Consider the following 23,309-nt stretch of genomic DNA (forward strand, 5'->3'; position numbering starts at 1 on the left):
ACACAAGGAAAGAACAGTGTGTGATCTGAATCAATATCATGTGTCCACAGAGGTGAGGTCAGAGATCTTTTCCTCAGAATCCAGTTCAGACCGAGCAGTGGATCTGGGCTTGGCTGAAGACCATTTCTCTCGACCTGTGGTAAGCAATTACTCTGCAGGTTTTCTGCTATGATGATGAGCAATAATAAATACTCAGAATGTCTTGTGATTTGAGATTGCATCATTCAACCCACAACTTTGTGGTTAGATGTTTACCACTTAGCACACTGTGCCAATGTGTACTTCAGTGTGTACATAGTAAAAATCAAAAGTCATTTCTGTGCAGCTCCGTTCAAACTTCTATAGCCTTTTAAATAATCAGTTGATGTAATCATTCTGCTTACTCATTAACAGAAAACAATATACTGTTTAACAATATACTGTTTAAATACATGTTTAATGATTGGAAAAAACCTGTATGCAAGGGAGTGACAATGACCATATAAAGTGAATCTCTCTTGAGAGACAAAGGGTCCTCCCCTAATGACTGACTTTAAGGCAGGTAAGAAAGAATGTCAGGAGATTTTTTTTGAATTATTTGTATTTTATTCACAATATGGTAAGTAAAATATACATAATGAAGGTCAAAGACACTATTGTGCCCTATTGTGCACACTCATCTAACCACAGAGATGTGAACAAACTTTGAGTCATTCCTGAAAAGAGATTCAGTTTAACAAGTGAAACAAACCAGAGCCGATATTTAAGTGTTAATCTGATGTTGGTACAGTGCTCTTAGAGAAAGACAAGTGAAAAAGAAACTCAGGTCAGCAGGATTCATCTGTGGTGTAGGTATCTGAATCACTAAGAAAAAAAAATCAGTGAGCATGTTATTAAATGTAGCCTATATGTTTATATATATAGTATGATTTTGTATTCATAGACTAATGCATGCTTTGCATCATCGTAAAAGGGACATTTTATATCTGAGAAACAATTATTATTGTTTAGGACATTAAACAGCTATAGAAGTATGAAATGTATTTGCAAACAGATTATTAATGATAAACATGGTCTAAACATTCTTAGATGCATAACATTCATTAAGCACTCTTATATTATATTGTTTGAGTAGTGCTGGGTGGTATACCGATTCTTACCAGTCTTTATTTTTCCTGTGATACAAATTTTCTAAATACCGCACAACCAGTGTATGTAATTTAATCAAGGTTCGAGGGGATGAAACAGTTTAAAAGGGGCTCTGTTATCACTGTTGCACTGTGGTTAGAAAACAGCTGTATATGTTACTAAGCATATTAGTATATATTAGCATATTAATGTTCTGAAACTGAAGCTGTAGAACTACTAGAACATGAACTCAGCCTTCATCAGCGCCCACATGTCACACATATGTTGTACTTGCTACACACACAAGCGCCACTTCAGCACTAGATTTAGCAACTTTTAAACTCTTTTAGTATTTTCATAGAATCTACATACTGACAAACCTAGCAACAAAAAAATAGTTTGTCTGTTAATATTATGCACTTTTTTGTTCGTTGTTGTTTTATTTTTGTTACTAAAAAGCAGGCACTGCTCTGCATGGTCATAGCCAAAACCACAGCATAGCTTCCCTTTAATGTAGATGCGTGTTGATTTAATTTCACGATAATAAATGGTAGTGACTCCTGATTAACATAGCCATTAATTAATATGTGAACTTGTATTGAAACCTCTCATGAAAGTAAGTGATTCAACATGAGTTTCCTATCCTGCTATTTGAAGCACTGAAGCATGTGGATGTTTGCACAGGGTTCGTTTGTGGCATCTGATGTAGAGCAGCTAAAACAGGCCATAGCAGATTGCAAGAGACTGATCCTGGAACTTCCAGAGCATTCAGAGAAACAGAAGGACACAGTCGTCAAACTGATCCACCTTCGGCTCAAACTACAGGAATTAAAGGTTTGCAGTACTAGTAAAATATTTGCAGACAATTATTAGTCTTAATTTACAATGAACATAGTGAATTTTGGCAGAAAAAGAACTTTGACAGAAAAAAATCACACACCCACAAGCAAATAGTAAAAACACCAGCAAATTAAGTAATCATCTGTTTGACAGCAGGTAAATGCTCACAACACAAACAAACATGGAAATGTGCTGCAAATACACAACCAAATAACAGGACCACATGAGAAATGTTTAAGGGAAACAGCAATTGACAAACCTTTCTGGGACATGTTTATCAATGTCTACTCTGAAAGGTAGGTTTTTGTTCATGACCCTGATCATGTGACTCTTTAGCTTATTTTATATAATTAGCCTAAATAAGATGTCAAATAACTCTGGATAACTTTATTTTACAGCATCCCTTACGATAATTAACCATGGTTTTACTGTTAAAAGGTTAGTAATAAAATTAAATAAAAAACGTGTTCTCCTATAATTAAAAAAAGTAACCACAAATTAACCCTGGTTTTGCTGCACTAACCATAGTTTAACTATGTTATTTGTATAACCACGAATATACAAATAGTAAGTGTAATGTATTAAAGTATAATACTTCAATATGTAAGAGTGTAACAAGAAGGCATGTGATGATTAACGAGAAACAGTTAAAGCATTACAGATCAAGAGTGTGTCCTGGCATTTGTTGGTTTAAAAACAACAATGCATGGTGTCAGAAGTTGTAAGTACATCAGAAGAAGAATAGTATAGTTGTGCTTCCAAAGAAATTTTGTTGAAAAAGGATTTGGGTTCAACCTTTTTCTAATGGCTAGTGGTGTTGCAGAGGAGTATAAAATAGTGCAATGTACAAGTTCAGAAAAACACAGTGTTCAAGCTGTCACAAAAGAGACTGAAGAGTGGTCTGAAGTACTGAAGACATAAGCAGAATGCAATGTTCTCTTGTTGAAAACTTTGAATTTGCTGTAAATAAGAGGGAAGCTCCTGAAATCCACTTGAAAATTACTTGCATACTATAGACAGACACAGCTAACCTGTGAGTACAAAGGTCAAAAACACTAGATTCAATTCCAGATCGGTGATGCGCCTGCAATATTAGGAAGATCCATGTCAAGCATTAGTATAAAAAGGATACATGAACTGTCTGCAGATGTTGACATTATAAAAGTCTTTGAAGATCTGTTAGAATGCATTCCAGGATATCATCACATTCAATAGATACATCAGTAAAGCCTGTTGTACATGCTCCACAAAAAGCACAGAATGGAAAACATGAATGATAATTGAAAGACAAACAGGCATTAGATGATGTAGTGAGTATGACAGGATTGTTAGCATGCTGACAATTGTCAAGCCAGAGAAATATGCCTTAAATCACAAGTTTTTAACAAGGCAGTTAAATGTAAACACTTTCCTGTACTCACAGTATACAATGTTGTCAAATTTGCCAAATGCCAAAGTATTCTCTCTGTTTGTACTTGAGATTAAGTTGCACAATGGAAGCTCCAAATTGTGTATATTCAACACACCTATAGAAAGATACAGGTTCTTCTGTTTACCATTTGGAATATCATCAGCATCTGAAGTTTGCCAAAGAGTTGTAGCACAAATGATTGGAGACCTGGAAACATTGTGGATGATTTTGCAAGAGAGTACAATATAGCCAACATAAAAAGTTAGTATCAAGTATATTGGTCATGTACTTACAGCAGAAGAACTGAAACCAGATGAAGAGAAAGTAAGAGCTGTAGTTCAGTTACCTGCGCCAAAAGAGAAGTGCTGCAAAGATTCTTAGATATGCTAGAGTACATAGCCAAATTAATTCTTATCAGAAGTAAGTGCTCCACTCAGGCAGCTGCTAGTAAAATGATGTGCAATTGTTCTGGGGAAGTGAACAAGAGTTTTCTGAGACCAGTGATGAATGCCCTTACACTAAAATTCTATGATGTAAACAAACCATTAACATTGTCAGTAAATGCCACCTCTGAGGGTATGGATGCAGTTTTACTACAAGACGAAAGACCAGTAGCATATGGATCACACAGACTGCCAATCTCAATATGCTCAAATTGAGAAGGAACTACTTCTAATTGTTTACAGATGTCAAAAGTTTCTTCTTTGTATATGGCAGTGAAATTCTGGTTGAAAGAGATTCATGATTCATGCAGTAGTATCTTCAAAAAAACTCTAGACCAGAAATGAACAAAGCAGATGCATTGAGTTGTGATTACCTTGATGAATGTGATTAAGACCTGCTTGAAGAGCTACCGAAAAGATGGTCTACCAAGAGGAGTTTAGTGCACAAAGAAGTTCAGAGGTATTGGACATTTAAAGAGGGAATCATTTTTTGCTCTGGGCCTGTGTTAAATACAATAAGAAAGGAAATGTTGGGTACAATTCATGAGTCACATCTGGGCGTAGTGAAGTGTAAGGAAAGAGCAAGGGATATAATTTAGTGGCTGGCAGTGTCAGCTCAAATTGAGAAAATGGTATAACAATGCCACATGCAACCCTCATCAAAATAATCACACAAAAGAACTGCTAATACCTCATGCATTACCTCATGCTGGTTAGACTTAAGCAAAGGTTCAGAGTATTTGCTGTGTGTAGTGTGTGTAGAAGTGTAATCATTGCATTGAGATCACAGCAAGACACATGTGCACATAACATAATGGCGCCCCCCATAGTCCAGAAACGGTTGTCGATTTTTTTAAAATAACATACACCTTTCATGATTTTCTATTACATATTGCATACATACATAATTTACATTATATTAAGCTATAAATGTCTTAACACCCGGGAATCCTTTTAATAGAGTGTAGCAAAACCATGGTTAATTATCTATTATCACAGTTTATCTATAAGTGACCATTTGTGTTTTGTTTTTTTCTGTAATAAATCCATGGTTCATTGTTGTTGTCGGTGCTTCTTGCAATGTGTTGCTGTATTTGGGAGCCTTATGCATACACAAATTTAAAATGTTTTTGTATTTAATTGTGTTGTTGTGAATATTTGCTGTACATTTCTATATTTGCATATTGTTTTTGTATTTGGTTGGGTTGCAGGTATTTGCAGTACATATATTGTCAAACTGATGACAACAGTTTCTTAATTTGTGCTTTTTTAGTAACACATTTACTAAACTTTGGTCAAAGCTACAGTAGAGCTAAATCTTTCGTTGTCTGACATACACATTTAATTTTGTATACAATTTTGTATATTTAATTTTGTTTCACAGTTAATAAAAGTATGCAAATGCATTAATATGGTGCTACACACATATATATGGTTTGTAATGATTTGTCTATTGTATAGCGTCCAATTCAAGGTAATCTGTCAAATCAACAAAGTCATTCATCTTCAAAATCATTCTTATTCCTTTATTAGTGAGGACTTTGGAGTAAACATAGCCTGTGCATGTCATTATTTAGTAGTTTGGAATGCATTTGTCAAATAGAGCAATGTAATTTCTTCATTATCTTCAGGTGGGATGTTCCCATGACAACAAACGCAGCACAGTGTGCATCAGCAAATACATTAATGGACGGATACATTGCATAAAATGTATTTATATATATATATATGTATATATATATATATATATATATATATATATATATATATATATATATATATATATATATATATATATATATATATATATATATATATATATATATATATATATATATATATATTTATATGTTTTATACATATTTTATATATTAGCATATTTTAAAATATAAAATGTTTGTTTATTTGCAGCAGTTATGCTAACAACAATAAAAAGACATTGGAACAGCGGCATCTGCTGATGCACATCGTACTTTATTATTCATTGATGGGGAATTTTCCCTTTGACATATGTACAATAAAATGTTTTTTTATTTATTTTTTTTTGATAAAACACATCAATTCAGTTAGTTGTCTAAAAAGTTTATTGAAAGTTGTTCAGTGGTAAATTGTATGAATATAATGAGGAATGTTGTGTTTTACTGTTGTGTTGGAAATAAATAGGACCCAGAGGAAGATGAACCGAACCTGCAGGTTCTGTTAGAGCATCGATTCTCAAAGGAGAAGAGCAAGAGTGTCAAACAGATGTGTGACAAGTGTAGCACGATCATATGGGGCCTCATTCAGACCTGGTATACATGCACAGGTCAGACCATCTCAACTGAACCCAGTGCAACATTATATTGAAAAGACATTTAATTCATTCCAAACCATTGCCCAAAGAACAATGATTATGCAGCTTATATCAATAAACCATTACTTAAACCACTACTAAAAAGTAAAGTGGATGGACAAAAATGGATGGACTATTCTTTGACATTTCAAACATGTATTTCCATAGTGTAATTTGTGATGTACTGTTCACACCAAAACTATAGGGAGTTTACACTTCACTTTCAATTTGATACTTGGCTATAATGGAAAATAATATTAGTAATTTGTATTCGTTTAATTGCTTATATAAATTCAGATGTTGCTGTGAAGGTCTAGTTGTCTATCCAGGGTTTCCTTGCCTTCACGTTGGGACATTGGATCTTTGCAATTCTACAAGTTAGTTGTTATTTGGAGAATAGATGTATTCAGATCTTACTGTGTGATGTAACAATTTAATGTTTGGTTTTAAAACTAATATGAATTTCTTTACATTTCTGTTTCCAGGTTGTTATTACCGTTGTCATAGCAAGTGCATGAATCTTATCAACAAACCATGTGTGAGGTCAAAGGTCAGCCATCAGTCTGAGTATGAACTCAGCATCTGTCCTGAAGTTGGTCTAGACAAACAAGATTACAGATGTGCTGAGTGTCGAACACCCATCTCTCTTCGTAAGTCAACCGACAAAAGCAATCTTTTTCCATTTAATTAATTCCCCTTATGCTTTTCTGATGATGACTTAAATGTGTACAGATGCCTGTTTGTTTGTCTGTTTTAATTTTGTTTTTGTGTTTAATACATTTTTGCAGTTATAGTTAGGCCTGGGCAATATATTGCATTCTTTAGTCATGTGCATTTAGTCAGTAAAGCCGGTTCCTTGATTAGTGGTACTGTAAATCTCCATCACCTGTTTTCAAATGGAGCAGTTAATGCCAATTTTGCAAAATGAACTGCCGGCAAAACTGAATGTGAATGCAGCTTCATTTGAAAACAGATCAGAGATTTACTTTTAATCAAGGAAACAACTGTACTGACTAGATGCACATTACTATAGCATGCAATATATCACCCAGCCCTAGTTATTGTCAGAAGTGCTAGTTTCAGCGTTGTATGATTAATCTGTAATGAGAAATTGGTAAGTTAATTTAGAATTCCCTTGCATAGGATGTTGTAAAATGTTGTTTATTCGTATGTTATGTAGGGGGTGTTCCAAATGAGGCACGGCAGTGTGATTATACAGGTCAGTATTACTGCAGCAGCTGCCACTGGAATGACACAGCCATTATTCCGTCTAGAGTCATACACAACTGGGAGTTTGAGCCCCATAAGGTACAGTAATACGTTTTCAGTTACTTGCGTATCTTTGGTTTCCTGTGATATGGGAATGGGTACTGCGTCGCTAGAATGCTATGAAAAACTCTCTGGCAAAAACTGGCTTAGCCCTGCAGGGTGCAAGAGGGTCACCCCCGCCTTCAGATAATCATTTGAACAGTCTTTTGTACAACCTCAGCACTATGACAGGGCCAAGAGCATTACTAAAAGAATCGAACAATGCGTAAGAAATAGACTGCTTTAGATAGCTGTGTGGCCCTTTAAGAGATATATATATATATATATATATATATATATATATATATATATATATATATATATATATATATATATATATATATATATACTTCACTCAGGGCATGCAACAGTCTGGGTGGTACGCTTTTTTGGGGGCTTCTCCACACCATAACTCTCTTGGATGTGGGAAAGACAGTGTAGGTGGACTCATCAGAGAACAATACATGTTTTTACATGAACAATACCTGTGGAGCTATTTACACTCACCGACCACTTTATTAGGTACACCTGTCCAACTGCTCATTAACGCAAATTTCTAATCAGTGTATCACATGGCAGCAACTCAATGCATTTAGTCATGTAGACGTGGTCAAAACGATCTGTTGCAGTTCAAACCGAGCATCAGAATGGGGAAGATAGGTGATTTAAGTGACTTTGAACGTGGCATGGTTGTTGGTGCCAGACGGGCTGGTCTGAGTATTTCAGAAACTGCTGATCTACTGGGATTTGTATACACAACCATCTCTAGGGTTTACAGAGAATGATCCAAAGAAGAGAAAATATCCAGTAAGCGGCAGTTCTGTGGGCACAAATGCTTTGTTGATGTGAATGGCCAGACTGGTTTGAGCTGATAGAAAGGCAACTCAAATAACCACTCGTTACAACCGAGGTATGCAGAAGAGCATCTCTGAATGCACAGCACGTCAAAGCTTAAGGCAGATTGGGCTACAGCAGCAGAAGACCACACCAGGAGCCACTACTGTCAGCTAAGAACAGGAAACTGAGGCTACAATTCACGCAGACTTACCAAAATTGGACAATAGAAGATGGAAAAACATTGCCTGGTCTGATCAGCCACAATTTCTGCTGCGACATTCGGATGGAAGGGTCAGAATTTGTCAACAACATGAAAGCATGGATGGTGGAGGTGGTGTAATGGTGTGGGGGATATTTTCTTGGAACACTTTGGGCCCAATAGTACAAATTGAGCATTGTCCATCCCTTTATGACCACAATGTACCCATCTTCCGATGGCTATTTCCAGCAGGATAATGTGCCATGTCATAAAGTGCAAATCATCTCAGACTGGTTTCTTGAACATGACAATGAGTTCACTGTACTCAAATGGCCTCCACAGTCATCAACCATCTGTAGAAATATATTTCTTAAATTATATATTACTTAAAAAAATTCTGAATAGTTTTAGCCTATATAATATTGTTTGATATCATATAGAGCATGGAAATATTATCCCGTCATAAGACATTTAGATAAAATGAAGTACCCATTTAATTGTTAATGTGTTTCAAGATCTGAGAATCTGAGCTCTGCAATTCCTTTCATGTGTTTAATCATATATAAGTGATGTATAATTGCCCAGGAAGGCTAAAAGTCAGAAACTCCTTATATTCAGGTGTTTTGATTTTTTTATGCATGTTTTCTTTTTCTAGATAAAATGAGGCAAGAAAGAGACTGAACTTAAAAAGTTAAAATTTATTAAATACAATAACAGAATTTGAAAGTTAAGGAATGACCATTGGGCAGCGAAATGATCATAAGGCCAGCAGTGTCAGAAAAACAGGTGAAGGAGAAAAAAAACTTTAACTGAAAAACAATTAAGTATTAATGACAAGAATTAGGTGAGAAACCATCAGGATACATTTAGACCTCAGCGCCATAATTTTGTAAAACTGCAACCTTCCTGGAGTGCAATGTTTCAGGTTTTCAGAGTCTTTGCTTGGTTGCAAAATCCTACAGAGGCTACCCCGTAGATCGCTTACCTTAATGCAGCTATTTCCTCAATAGACTCAAAAAGATTAATTTTTTATGCGTTCCCTAAGTAATAGCATACTAAGCCAGTTTGGTGGCCAGAAGTCAAGATCTCAAAAACTGCCCCCGTCTCCATCCATTGATCGTTGATCTGACTCACCCTAGCATGCCAACAATGCGGAAAACCTCAGAAGTCACTAACCCAAATTTTTATACTATTTTCAAACACTTTCATTGCTATTACCAAATGCGTTTTATGATTAACTTAACAAACTACTTGTCCAATTTATTTGGAATGACAGAAAAGCTAGACTTTGTCTTATACTTTTACATTTACCTTATCAAAGGGGAGGGCTTAAGCTTCCTAATTTCAGATGGTATTATATGGCTGCCCAGCTGACTTCAGCGTTAAATTATTTTCATTCAAAACCACCTCCAGCTTGGGTGGACATTGAACAATCGTACACCCCAGAATTGCCATTAAAAATGTATCTATATTCTTCAGATGTTAAGTTATTGAAGCGGAACACAAGAAATCCTTTTCTTAAATTTCAATTTGGCATGGAACACATAGAAATCCTTATTGTATAAATACAATTTCAATTTGGCATGCTGCAAGACATAAACATATTGGGGACATGCCAAAACTGTACCATATATATATATTACTATATATATTTATATATATAATACATAATTTGTACCAGGTAATAAAGACGGAGGCATTAAGTTGTGGAATACAAGAGGCATTCAGAGAATTGTGGATTTATATGAAGACGGAGTTTTACATATATATATATTTGAAAGAATTGTCCCTTAAACCAAAATGTTACAAATGAAATATTTTTCAGTTTGATTGTGACTCATGAATTAAGACTCCTGAATTAAGGTGTGTATATGTGTTCAGGTGTGTCGTACATCAATGCGCTATCTTGCTTTGATGATGTCCAGGCCTGTGCTCAAACTTAAGGAAATCAACCCACTTCTTTTTAACTTTGTGGAGGAGCTGGTGGAAATCAGAGTAAGTTTTTACATTGTGACAGCCTTTTTAATTATTTATAAAGCAGTTTATTGTGAACAGTGAATTTGCTTAATCTAATTATATCTCATTCTTGTACTTCAGAAATTACGTCAGGATATATTGCTAATGAAGCCATATTTCATCACTTGTAAGGAGGCCATGGAAGCCAGACTCCTGCTGCAAGTAAGTAATTATGACAATCTTATTCCTTTTAATTTCTTCTTAGCATAAGGCAAATTGGTTTTGTTGCAGAGCCTGCTTGGAAGTTTCGAGTATACCTAGTAAGACCTTGATTAGCTGCTTCAGGTGTGTTAGACCCCTCCTGGAATCTAACACTCCTGCCAACGCATCTTCCACTGTGGCAGCAGAGGCCAGGGATCCAGGGTAGGACTAGGCCATCACCCTGGCTTAGGTCACCTGGCTTAGGCCACCGAAGCTCCTCGGTGGCAAGGCACCAGGGGTGGACGAGCTCCACCCTGAGTACCTCAGGTCTCTGGATGTTGCGGGGCTGTCTTGGCTAACACGCCTCTGCAACATCGCGTGGAGGTGGGGGACAGTACCTCTGGACTGGCAGACTGGGGTGGTGGTTCCTCTTTTCAAGAAGGGAGACTGGAGGGTGTTCTCCAACTATAGGGTGATCACACTCCTCAGCTTCCCCAGTAAAGTGTATGCCAGGGTACTGGAGAGGTGAATTCGTCAGATAGTCGAACCTTGGGTCCAGGAGGAACAATGCGAATTTTGTCCTGGTCGTGGAACACGTCCTGGGAGTTTTCCCAACCAGTCCACATGTGCTTTGTGGATTTGGAGAAGGCATTCAACCGGGTCCCTCGCGGTGTCCTGTGGGGGGTGCTCTGGCAGTACGGGGCCCTTTGCTAAGTGCTGTCCGGTCCCTGTATGATTGGAGCAGGAGCTTGGTTCGCACTGCCGGCAGTAAGGTCAAACTTGTTCCCTGTGCATGTTGGCAGGGCTGACCAGTCATGTTCATTATTTTTATGGACTGGATGTTTGGTCACCACAGGATATTGTCTCTGTTTTTTTGCAGATGATATTGTCCTTTTGGCTGCATCTAGTCAGGACCTACAGCATGCATTAGGGCAGTTTGCAGCTGAATGTAAAGTGGCTGGGATGAGAATCAGCACCTCTAAGTCTGAGGCCATAGTTTTTTCAGACAAGGGTGGCTTGCCCCCTTTAGGTTGGCAGGGAATTGCTCCCTCAGGTGGAGGAGTTTCAGTATCTTGGGGTCTTGTTCACGAGTGAGGGAAGGATGGAACGAGAGATCAACAGATGTATTGGTGCAGCTTCTGAAGTAATGCAGTCAACGTTTTGGTCTGTTGTGGTGAAGTAGGTGCTAAGCTGCAAGGCAAAGCTCTCGAAAGGATGATATCCTGGATACAAGCAACCAAAATGAGTTTCCTCCATAGGGTGGCTGGGCTGGCCAGCTGAGGTGGCTCGGGTATCTGTCCCAATAGAGGTTTTCCGGGCATGTCCCAGCGGGAGGAGCCCCCGGGGAAGACCAAGGACATGCTGGAGAGACTATGGCTCTCTACTGGCCTGGGAGCGCCTCGCTGTTCCCTCGGAAGAGTTGGAGGAAATGTGTGGGGAGAGAGAACTCTGGGTGTCTCTACTTAGACTGCTGCCCCGTGACCCGGCCCCGGATAAGTGGTAGAAAATGGATGGATGGATGGATGGATGGATAAATGAATGGAGGTGTGTTAGATTAGGGTTGGAGCTAAACACTGCAGAGACATCAGCCCTCTGGAACCAAACTTGGTAACCTTTACTCTACAGTCTTCATGGACACACTCAGATGTTTCATCCAGGACAGGGCATTATAGTCATCTATTGTATCTCGCACAAACCTTTTCTTCATAAAAATAGTTTTGTTTTTGGCAAGTATAATACTTGTGTATTAAAGTATTATAAATCTGGATTAAATTAATCCAGAGATCAGTTGAACTTAACTATCAACTCTGCAGTGGATATTAATATCCAAAATATAGTGAAAACACTTCTTACTATAAAACACTATTGTTAATAAAAAACCTTAAAATACAAGCACGAAATACTAAATACTTAACCCTTATGTGTTATTCGATAACAGGTGAAAGTGCTATTTCTTATAAGATTGTCTACTTATTTAAAAAAATATGGAAATATATGGTTCAGAAAACTTAAACAGTACATTTAAAGCAAGTGTCCCTGTATATCACCTAGTGGAAAGGTTTGGTACTGCATCCACAAAATTGTAATTAAAGGAATAGTTCACACAAAAATGAAAAATTTATGTTCATCTGTATACCCCTAGTGCATCCAAGATGTAGGTGACTTTGTTTATTCAGTAATGTACAAGTGAAGATTTTTGCCACTTTTTTTTTGGTCAATTTATGTCTGTGCTCAAAAAGTGGGACTTAAAAGGCTAAGCAGTATTGTTTTCACAAACTTTTGAATTAAAAAGTCGTTCAACTCATCAAAACACTGTCACTAGAAGGCAAAGGTACTCATTTTACTGATAATGTTGTGGTTTTCGATTAAATGTCCCTTAAGATGCAGTTATGAGTACATCAGATGACCACTCCCCCTTTCTTAGGGCAGCAGTCAAGGACTTTTATCTTAGCAGTATGAGAAAACTTTTTTCAATTAAAATGAATATAAACTGTAAATTACTGTATTATCAACACAAGCGAGACTAAGTGTAATAAAATAGTCAAGTATCCATTATTATATTTTATTACACAGCTTCCTTTCCTATTAAATTTACTATGTCATCCTGGTATCGTAGACTACCTCTCTTGTTTCATACAAACTGCAAAAATTGTTTTGTAATGGATTATATAAGAATTAATATTTACAATACAATTTCATATATTGACATATTTTGTATGGGGTAGACGTTTATGTATAAAACATTTACTACTATATATGGAATTTATATGATTATTAATATATGAGAGATGTCTTTTCTAATTACTTTTAATATAAAAATTAAACATACATGAGCAGCCAATTATTTACATATATGTGATGTAAAGTAACATCTAATTAAACAGTATTTATTTAAATAGAAAAAAAAATCTTATTGAGCAGCAACAGTCCAAACTTTTTTAAAAGGAACAATTTCATATGTAACCAATCAAAACACTGAACAGGTATAAGAAACAGAACATCACCCGATTGTAGTGGTCCAGCTAGAGATCTATAGTTTTTGCATCCACACAGCTTGGTTAGTTTTTATTACCATCCCAAAGAGGCCCCTGGTGAAGAAATTGCTGTCAGAAAGGGAATGTCTCGGTTACATATATAAAATGTACCTATGCCACAACCTCAAACCATTGCTATTTGCTAGTGACACGTTTTCGGCTCCTTAGCATAAAATCTGAAAAGTAAATTCACTGGAAATGGCTCAACCTGCAAAATCAACTGGCTAAATTTTTTTAGCATTGTAAGGGTCCACCCACCGACCAGAATCCAGTGGCTGGTTGAAGGCTGTATGCATGTAGACTCTTTCTGGCGCTTCTGCAAAATCACTTATTTATTAACCTTTTGGTTCCCCAATTTTAGTACTGACCTTATATAATTTGATCTGACTCCAATTTCCGTGATTCTGACTATGTTACTTTTTATGTTACTGCTGATCCCTCTAGTTGCGATTGAATTTAGATCATTAATTAACTATAATACTTCTTAGTTTTGACTTTTCGTTCGTTAAGAATCTGGGTCGCTTAGAGACCTTGTTTGGCCAGAACAGACTCATGACACATCTGGGCTAGTCCAGGTCTTAGTCAGAGGCTACCCTGTAGATTGCTTACCTTAATGCAGCCATATCCTCGATAGACTCAAAAAGAGTAATTTTTATGCGTTCCCTAAGTAATAGCATGCTAAGCCAGTTTGGTGGCCAGAAGTCAAGATCTCAAAAATGTGCCCTCGGCTCCATCCATCGATCGTTGATCTGACTCACCCTAGCACGCCAACAATGTGGAAAACCTCAGAAGTCACTAACCTACTAGAAAAGTTATTCCAGACAATATTATAAGTTAATCAAGATTTACTTTTATTATGCCAGGCAGTACTGTTTTCCAATTCTTGAAATTTCATTACATTTACACAACTGATCAGCAGTAAACACACAAAAATAAAGCAAACTAAAAACAAACAGATAAAACAAATTATAAAAAGCATCATTTAAAGGTCATCATACCTGGCAATGAAGACACACAGAAGTTGTGCGGGAAGATCTGTTTACAGAAAGCTTCCTCGAGTGGTTTGCCCACTTTCTTTAAATACCCAGACTGATCAAAGAATCAAACATTTAGCACATTTGTGAAACTTCTCCCCAAACCATTCCCGTGCTCATCCTTGGAGCAAAGACAAATGGTTATCAAATGGTCTTTTTTTGGGGCACATGCTCACCAGGAGACCAGAAACCCTTTCACCAGTCACACCTGAACCATTAACATTAGCCTCCCATCTGCATCTGTCACACTCAAGGGGAAGGAGAGGTTTACCTAAACAGGAACTAAAAACATGAGGGGTAGAAGGGGGAGCAACCAAATTGAGCCACATATTGTTTTTACTCTTTCCCGCAGATCTTCTCGCAAGATGAAAGAGAGTTTGATTACTTTACTGTAGACTGGAACTACTGCTTGGTGAAATCCATCCTTACAGCATTTGCTCTCAATCAAATAGGGTCTGGGCTCCCAAGACCCCTATGTTGTGGCAATATAATGTGTCCTTTGCCTTCATCTAGGAACAAGGGTTACGTAAATAACCAAGATGTTTCTTTGTGTTGTATCTGTAATCTTTTTACTGTTTAAACTATTATTTACTCTAAATTGTCATTCATATAGGATTAGGGTAAAGATGGTGGATTTTAAAATAAAATTTGGTATAATTGTAATGTCACAGCTTCAAGATCGCCAGCACTTTGTGGAGAATGATGACATGTACAGCCTACAGGATCTGATTGACACCTCCAGTGGGCGTCTCAGCTGTTCCCTTACTGAAATTCACACAACATTTGCCAAACATATTAAACTGGACTGTGAGGTAGGTTGGAGGAATTAGGACATACAGGTGTGTGTGTGTGAATGCGATTTATATATCGATCAGTGTATTCATGCGCATCTTGTCAGTAATGCCGGTTCTTTCATTAGCAATAAATCTTCATCACCTGTTTTCAAATGGAGCGCCAGTTGACACACAGAGCCGTAGATCACTGACAAGCTACCCTCAAAGAATCGCCCTCAAAACTGAACAGGATATTTTGTAGCTTTCTTGTGATCTATTTCTTGTGTGTTAAATGTCGCTCCATTTGAAAACAGGTGATGGAGATTTACACCAAAGAACTGTGCATAATGTTGATCGATATATATAATCCAGCCCTAGTAAGTATCTATGTGTATTTATTGACTAGAAATTGATCATTCTCAGTGGTTGTGTTTTGTAAAATGGTCACGCTTTATTTTTAAGGTCCAATACTCTCTTTTAATAAACCATTAACTATGATTTTTGTTTCAATAAACTCCTAATTTGCTGCTTATTAAAGGTTTTTAAGGTAATTAAGTATTGGGTAGGATTAGGGATTAATAATAATTAAGGAATAATTACAGGAAATATTGAAATTCAATAAACAGAACAGAGATACACACACAAACACACACACACACACACATATATATATATATATATATATATATATATATATATATATATATATATATATATATATATATATATATATATTACTAATGTTAATGTAATTGAAAACTGGTCTTTCCGTTTCTTGCAATAGTCTTTTTTTTTCGAGCCTGATAGACCCGGGGACTCATTCAGGATGCGCTAGGGCTTTCCTTATCATAATACATCTATAACATGGATAGCTTTGGTGGGGAAGCGTTGTCTCCTAATTGAGATCTCGCCAATGCCGGGGACTGAGTTAATAGGCATTTTAATAAGCACCTAATTAATAGTGAGAATTGGTCCCTAGTGGTCCCAATTTCAGCTCAACTCTGAATTACATATATAATGTGATCATGGTATAACCTCTTGAAAGTAAGCAGCCTCTAAGGTAAAATTAGTTTAGCTGTATGTTAGTGTGCTACTGTGTGAATATGATTTTTAGTCTTAATTCTCTCTGTCTTTGTACCATCAGAAATGCCAGGCGAAAGGCTTCATGTGTGAATTGTGTAAAGAGGGTGACATTCTCTTCCCATTCGACAACCACACCTCTGTCTGTAATGACTGTTTTGCTGTTTTCCACAGGTTTGTTTTTTGAACACATCAGATACATTGCCATTTACTACATGCTATATGCGCTATGGGCCCCGAGAAGGGACATGTTTGGTTTGCTAAACTTTGTTGTGACCATATAACTTTTTTATAATATATTTTGGACACAAAATATTATCCTGAGGCCATAAGATAATTTTGTTAAAATAAGCATAATATTGCTTATCTTGTGGCCATGATGTGCAATGAAATGAAGAAACCTGATTGAAAAAAACAATACTTTATTTTAATATATGATGTAAAATTTGAGACATAAAATATGCTTTTATGCTTTTTAGGAATCTAAAGCACATATGCTAAGGGATTCTTTAAAGGATATTTCACCCAAAAAAGTCATATATTCAAAAAATGACTGTGTCAAAGCACTTTACAGTGTCAGATAGCAAAATAGAGTGTCATTAATGTAAAATGACAATATTAAACACTCATTATTTTCATTATTGAATTCAGTGACATCATTGTCCAGCTCAGTTCAGTTTAAATAGTTTCTGTACGATAATCACTGGATATTAAGTGTCCACAACTAGGCAAATCAGAGGTGAAACCAGCAAGGAACCATAAATCACGTGAGTCAAGCTTATATCAGCTGATCACAACTACCTATCGGAACACAATACATATCACAAAATTCCTGTATAAAGCTCTTTCCGGTATTAATCAGCAGCTCAGAAACAAATTACCCTCCTCCATCCCCAACTCCTTCTTTCACACAGTCAGGACTTGGCTTTCTGATATAGCACAGAATATATAGCACAGCTTTCTGATATTTGCACAGAACAGAACCATTCCACCAAACATTATAGTAGTATAGTATTATAGTAGTATAGTATTATTACTAGTATCTATCATTTTGTCGATAGTGGTCCTGACAGAACTCCATCAGTAAAAGAATGGAGAAAAAAACCTTTGGAGAGACCAGGCTCAGTCAGCGGGAGAAGAATAAACCAGCATCTCAGTTTCATCAGCATCAAAGTCAAATTACGTAAAAACAAATCTGGTTCCTATTTTCTTGTCCCGATGGCCAATGCCTCGGTGACAATGTCTTTACTTGCACATGAATGACAATGTCTTTACTTATTGGTCTCTCACACTCATATAGGTGTCCTGGGTTGCGTTTCCTGATAACACTGTCTCTTAGCATGATACAACAACTCTAAAGGTATGCCTCAACTAAAGGTGTACCTGTTTAAGGCGTGTTCCCCAAACTATATCTTTGCAGGACTCATAGGATCTTGGAAAAATTATCCAAATTGCAAAATAAAAAACTCTGGATGTTTTAACATAAATTTCTATTGCTATAAATTTCTGTTTTTGGATGACCTACTGAATAACAGCAAGACGTGCAAAACATATAAATGTCTGAATTATATTGGTATAGACTGAGATGTGATTAACTCTGAACTGTAAACGGCGATAAGGTATAGCTAAGTGTGGTCCAGACCAACCTTCTGAAAATATGACATACAGAAGGTAAGCTTGATGTGTTTCCCAAAATGTTCTTAGTTAGCTAAGGTACAACTGAAGAATATTTGACAGAGCAGCCATATAGAGTTCAAAATGTCTATGAATGCTTATCCTAAGGCATCTTTTTCATTATCAACACAGATATTAAAATGACAAATTAAAAAAACAATTAAGACTTTATCTGCAACCATTACTAACCATTACAAAAAATCAGCAAATTCTTCAGTTATAATTATTATATATCGGTCGGTTTAGTAAGTCTGTCTGCTTCCTGACCTGGGGCCTCTCTGTAGATTTTATCCTTAAAGTGTACGTACGCTTAAAATCAATCAATCACTTATTTATATAGTGCTTTTAACTTTACAGATTGTGTCAAAGCACTGAACAGTATCAAATAGGAGAATAGAGTGAAAGTAATGTATTATGACAAGATTAAATACCCAATTTTTTATTAAATGTAGAGACGGTCTCTGTAATCAAATCGACGATAATCACTAGAAATTAAGTCTCCCCAACTAAGCAAATCAGAGGCAATGACGGCAAGCAACCAAAACCCCACCTGTGACAGAATGGGAAAAAAAAAAAAAAAAAATAGGACAAACCAGGCTCAGCCAGTCCTCCTCTGGCTGGACCACCAGCACTTAATGTCCAGTTAAATTACAGTTAAAAACATTAAAGAAATATGTAAAAAAAAAAAAAAGAAATACAATTTTTAGAAGTAGCTTACTACATTGTACTGAACAATAGTAGTTTATACTATTTCTGCCACAAGGTAAATCGAAATTGTGTTTTGATGTGTTGTCGTGTGTATATGATGAGGATAGTTTTACTCAAATGTGCAGCTCTGGAGATGTTCTTGTATATTGTTCCCATTTAGTGAGACAAAAGGCATTAACAAAACCACACATCTGCATTTTAATATTTAAATCTTTTTTTGTGGCTTAATCAGAAATGTAACATTGATTAATGAAGATTCTGACCTTGACTTTTGGTCTCTGTGGACACGGGACCAAAAAAATATATAGCATATGACATTAAAACAACATAAAGTGCTTTGATGCAACCTGTGTTGTTAAAAGAGCAATATAAATAAAAATTCTTGATTGATGGATTGATAAAGATGAATAAATTGATATTTGGGTGAACTATTCCTTAAAAGGATAATGCAGTTCATAATAGGATTATTCATACATATGTGTGACTACATATATCTTTATAAAAGTTTGACTTGCTGTTATCTTGCCATGAGAAAACTCCCTTTAGTCCAACATTTTCAGAAAAGGACCCATGATTAAAAACAACTTTTTAATTGTTTAATTATGTATTTTGTGTCACATATCTCCTGAACCAAACATGATAACACAGAAAAGGTGATGTCTACCCCTATGTTTTTATGATCAATGATTATACCACGTGCAACAGCATAAACTAGAATCAGAAATCGCAGTATCTGAGTATCTCAGCATTTACAACAGTCCATATTATGGCTTTAAAAGGTTTCATGGACAAATATATGTACAGATTACAACTGTGAGGCTTGATTGCTTTTTTATGTGGAAACTTGGCATGTTTTTGTTGCTTTTCAGGGAATACAGCAAACCAACAAAATGCTTTTGATTATTAAAATGATAAACAATATAAACTTTACTGCTCATGCTTTTGTGGCCCTATTTTAACTTTGATTAGACTTAAAACTTATGCACTACTGCCCTTTTGCTGATATTAATTTGCTTCTATTTGCCTACCTCATTTGTACGTCGCTTTGGATAAAGGCGTCTGCTAAATGACAAAATGTAAATGTAAATGTAAATGTAAAACACTTAACACAGGACAGCAACCTGAGCAAAACTTTTTTTTTTCTTTCTTTGATAATGAACTAATATTTAATCAATAAAATATTGAGAACACAATCCTTACTTCTCAGGCAGTGTCAGTGTTTTCAATACATTATTCCTCTGTCTCAAAAATATTCTAACATCAATGGTGATTTAATTTACTTTATGAGGAGGATAACAATGAATTTGCAGTAGATGCAAAAGGTGCTGATTTGAAATTTTAAATATATTTTAAATTAATTTACAATCATTCTCTAGGGCCAGAGTTGCACAAGGGGGAAAGCCTGAGTTCTAAACAATACATTCTTACTCCCTACTCATCACATTTTGCCTCCTGATCAGGTCCCATTGGCTTCACTTTTTGATGCAAAGGGTACCCCTTTAGCATAATTTTTCGACATGCAGGTCCTCCATTGCTTTAAATAAGAAACCCTTGGCATCGATATGCCAGCAAGAGATACTTGGAATTTTATTGTCATGATTAAATTATATATTGGGTAATGATATTGCCTTTCTTGCATATATGTTGGGGTGTTTTTATTTATTTATTTTTATTGTAAACAGTCACAACAGTTTTTTTATATTACATTATTTACAGCATATATGAGCATATAACCCAACCACTGCCCCTTAACCTACCACAAGATATGACAATCAGAAACAAATACTATATACTATATACAAATAATTATTTATTCAAAATGTCTTCCAAGGGCAAAAGGAGTGATTTGTGAGAGGAATCGATGCGATCACATTCTCAGTCCACCGTAAAGCTCTTCCTGTTTGCTGCAGTCTCTGTGCACAAATTTAAAAAATATTACATTTCTGTACACAGAAATTGTTCTTTTAGGGGAGTCACCCAGAGGAATTCTCAGGAATACCGCTGATTGTGTCGTTGCCACCAACCAGAACAGCTTCTGTTTTAGCTTCTCCTCCGTATGTAGCACTTCAGGGCTGGTAGTCATGCAGACTGTCAGCTCCGAAGCAAAATCTGATGAGTGGTTACATCTGTAGCCTATTTATACCTGCGTGACGGGGAGGGGCTCAGGATTAGTTAACCACTTGCCAAATTTCATTGGCGTTTTCTCTCATCAGAGCTAATAAGAGCTCCAAGCAAGACCCCAGTCTGTCGTCACAACACAACCCATAGTGACTGATAGACAGGGAACTCTTCTCACAAAGATCATTATAATCTATTATTTAAGTAATGATATATAGTTAAGTAACAGTAATACGACTGTAACCTTAACTATCTAATAATCTTTAAGCCAATGTATATTCTTTGTGAAGTGATGTTACTTGTCCGAGCAGAGCAGACATTATCATTTATAAAACAGCCATACATCAGGCTATATATTGATATATTATATATGAGTTTGTAGATGAGGGATTGTATTTTACTATATAAATTCTAGTTTAATATTTTGGACCGTATATAAAAAAGACGTTATACGGCGTTAACGTTTTACTTGTTCACATGTAAAAACAACAAAACTAATTTAATAACAAAATGGTCGTAAAATTATTTCATTTAATTAATGATAGAATGTTTCCTCAGAAAGCGATTTTGAAAGTTGGCTGTTATAACTGTTCCTCATTTAAATACACAAGCAATACGTTTGTGTGCTAGTGCTTGCATTCATGTACCTTGCATTCATGTACCTGTTCAATTTTTTTGTTTCTTAATTGTGATATGGCTGTCTATTTTAGGGATTGTTACTATGATAACTCGACCACATGTCCGCGCTGTGCAAGAATGCTGGAACGGCAACAGGAGGAGTCTCAGAACCCATAGATGAGCCTGACAGATGAATGCATCACAAATACTGTGAAATATCTTCAGAGTCAGAACTTGTATTATATTAAGTTGTATTATGTTATTTATTTGTTCTTGATGTTTTAACTATACAACTGTCAGCTTTTGAGCGAACATTAAGTGGGATTAGCACATTATGAAGACTATATTCCCATAAACATAGAACGTTGTGTTAGTTACACGTCTTCAGTGAGAAATCATCTGTCAAATTTAACAATGCCATGTTTCTCTTAAGAATGTGACTGTTAGACCAATTTGATTATTTTCCTGGCTAGAATGCTTTTTAAGAGACCAGGAAAAAATACTACAAAGCTGCACTATGTTCTGCCTTATAGTTATATCCCCATAATACACTGTGGTTTAATGTAACATACAGATAATTAATTTCAATTAATGTTTTAACAAATGCTGTGCAACTATATCTGGTTAAAGATTTATCTCAGAATGAATTCCTCTGTATTTCTGTATTTTTTTTCTGTAACATAATACCTGGTGTAAAATTGTAGGTTATGTGCAAGACAGCATATGAAGTGTTATGAAGTCCAATGTGAAGATATCTTCAAACAAAGCATGAATAAAAAAAATGGAACATGAATATTGACTGGTACATGAACAGACTTGAAACACACTTGACTTGGCATGGCATGAAACAGACTAGACTAACTGTCAGCGAGTTACAACATCAATACACAAAAAGGAACAAAGGCAACGACATGGCTACTTCTAGCAAACGAGGCTGGACACATCATAAGAACCAATCATTGGGAAACAGGACATACACAAGGCAGATATACTTGAGGGCAGGGGAAGCATTACACTAACAGTCACTGTTACTAAACTTCAAAATAAAAGACATGAAAACAGGAAATGCATTGTGACAAGGACCGTCGAGCAGTCACAAGACAGTGAAACGTTATTTAACCCTGTTAAACTCTTATTAACCAATTAGATTTGAAGAACCAGTTTCTAGTTTTTAAGGCTCAAATACGATTTGGATACTATGAACAATGAAACACACTTGACTTGGAATGGCATGACACAGACTAGACTCGCCAACAGCGAGTTACAACATTAATACACAACACGGAAAGGCAATGACATGGCTTACTTACAACAAACAAGACCATCACAAGAACCAACTAATGGGAAACAAGACATGACCTGGATTACCAAACAGAACATGATACACACACAAGCAGAGATAAAAACAATAACATGAAACGTTACACTAATTTAAAATGATTATAAGTTGATTCCTTGTCATTTGAAATGTAACTTAGAGCTTAAGGAAGTATGTGAAATTATTTATTTGAGAAACAACTGTAATTTTATGTAAATCTGTGTCAGTTATCAATCAATCAATCATTTTTATTTATATAGCGCTTTTAACATTTTTCATTTCACATTTAACAATTTTTGCATCAAAGCACTGTACAG

The 23,309-nt window shown here is 35.9% G+C and overlaps 1 protein-coding gene across 8 annotated transcripts in view; it reads left to right on the forward strand.

Annotated features, from left to right (window-relative positions):
* def8 (differentially expressed in FDCP 8 homolog) overlaps window positions 1–22,467 on the forward strand; it is a 57,935-nt gene extending 35,468 nt beyond the window's left edge. For 4 of the 8 annotated variants that reach the window (XM_043264462.1, XM_043264463.1, XM_043264461.1 and 1 more), the window contains 11 exons: window positions 51–139; window positions 1,792–1,941; window positions 2,101–2,103; window positions 5,965–6,106; window positions 6,619–6,783; window positions 7,314–7,441; window positions 10,359–10,472; window positions 10,575–10,655; window positions 15,375–15,515; window positions 16,621–16,730; window positions 21,767–22,467. In XM_043264462.1, the coding sequence (XP_043120397.1) occupies window positions 51–139; window positions 1,792–1,941; window positions 2,101–2,103; window positions 5,965–6,106; window positions 6,619–6,783; window positions 7,314–7,441; window positions 10,359–10,472; window positions 10,575–10,655; window positions 15,375–15,515; window positions 16,621–16,730; window positions 21,767–21,851 (1,208 nt within the window). In that variant the 3' untranslated portion in view covers window positions 21,852–22,467. The remainder of the gene's footprint in view (window positions 1–50; window positions 140–1,791; window positions 1,942–2,100; window positions 2,104–5,964; window positions 6,107–6,618; window positions 6,784–7,313; window positions 7,442–10,358; window positions 10,473–10,574; window positions 10,656–15,374; window positions 15,516–16,620; window positions 16,731–21,766) is intronic. The other 4 variants (XM_043264467.1, XM_043264466.1, XM_043264468.1 and 1 more) reach the window with 2 other exon arrangements.
* Window positions 22,468–23,309: the final 842 nt, after the last annotated feature.

This window comes from Puntigrus tetrazona, chromosome 18, assembly GCF_018831695.1.
Source record: "Puntigrus tetrazona isolate hp1 chromosome 18, ASM1883169v1, whole genome shotgun sequence".
Taxonomy (NCBI): Eukaryota; Metazoa; Chordata; class Actinopteri; order Cypriniformes; family Cyprinidae; genus Puntigrus; species Puntigrus tetrazona.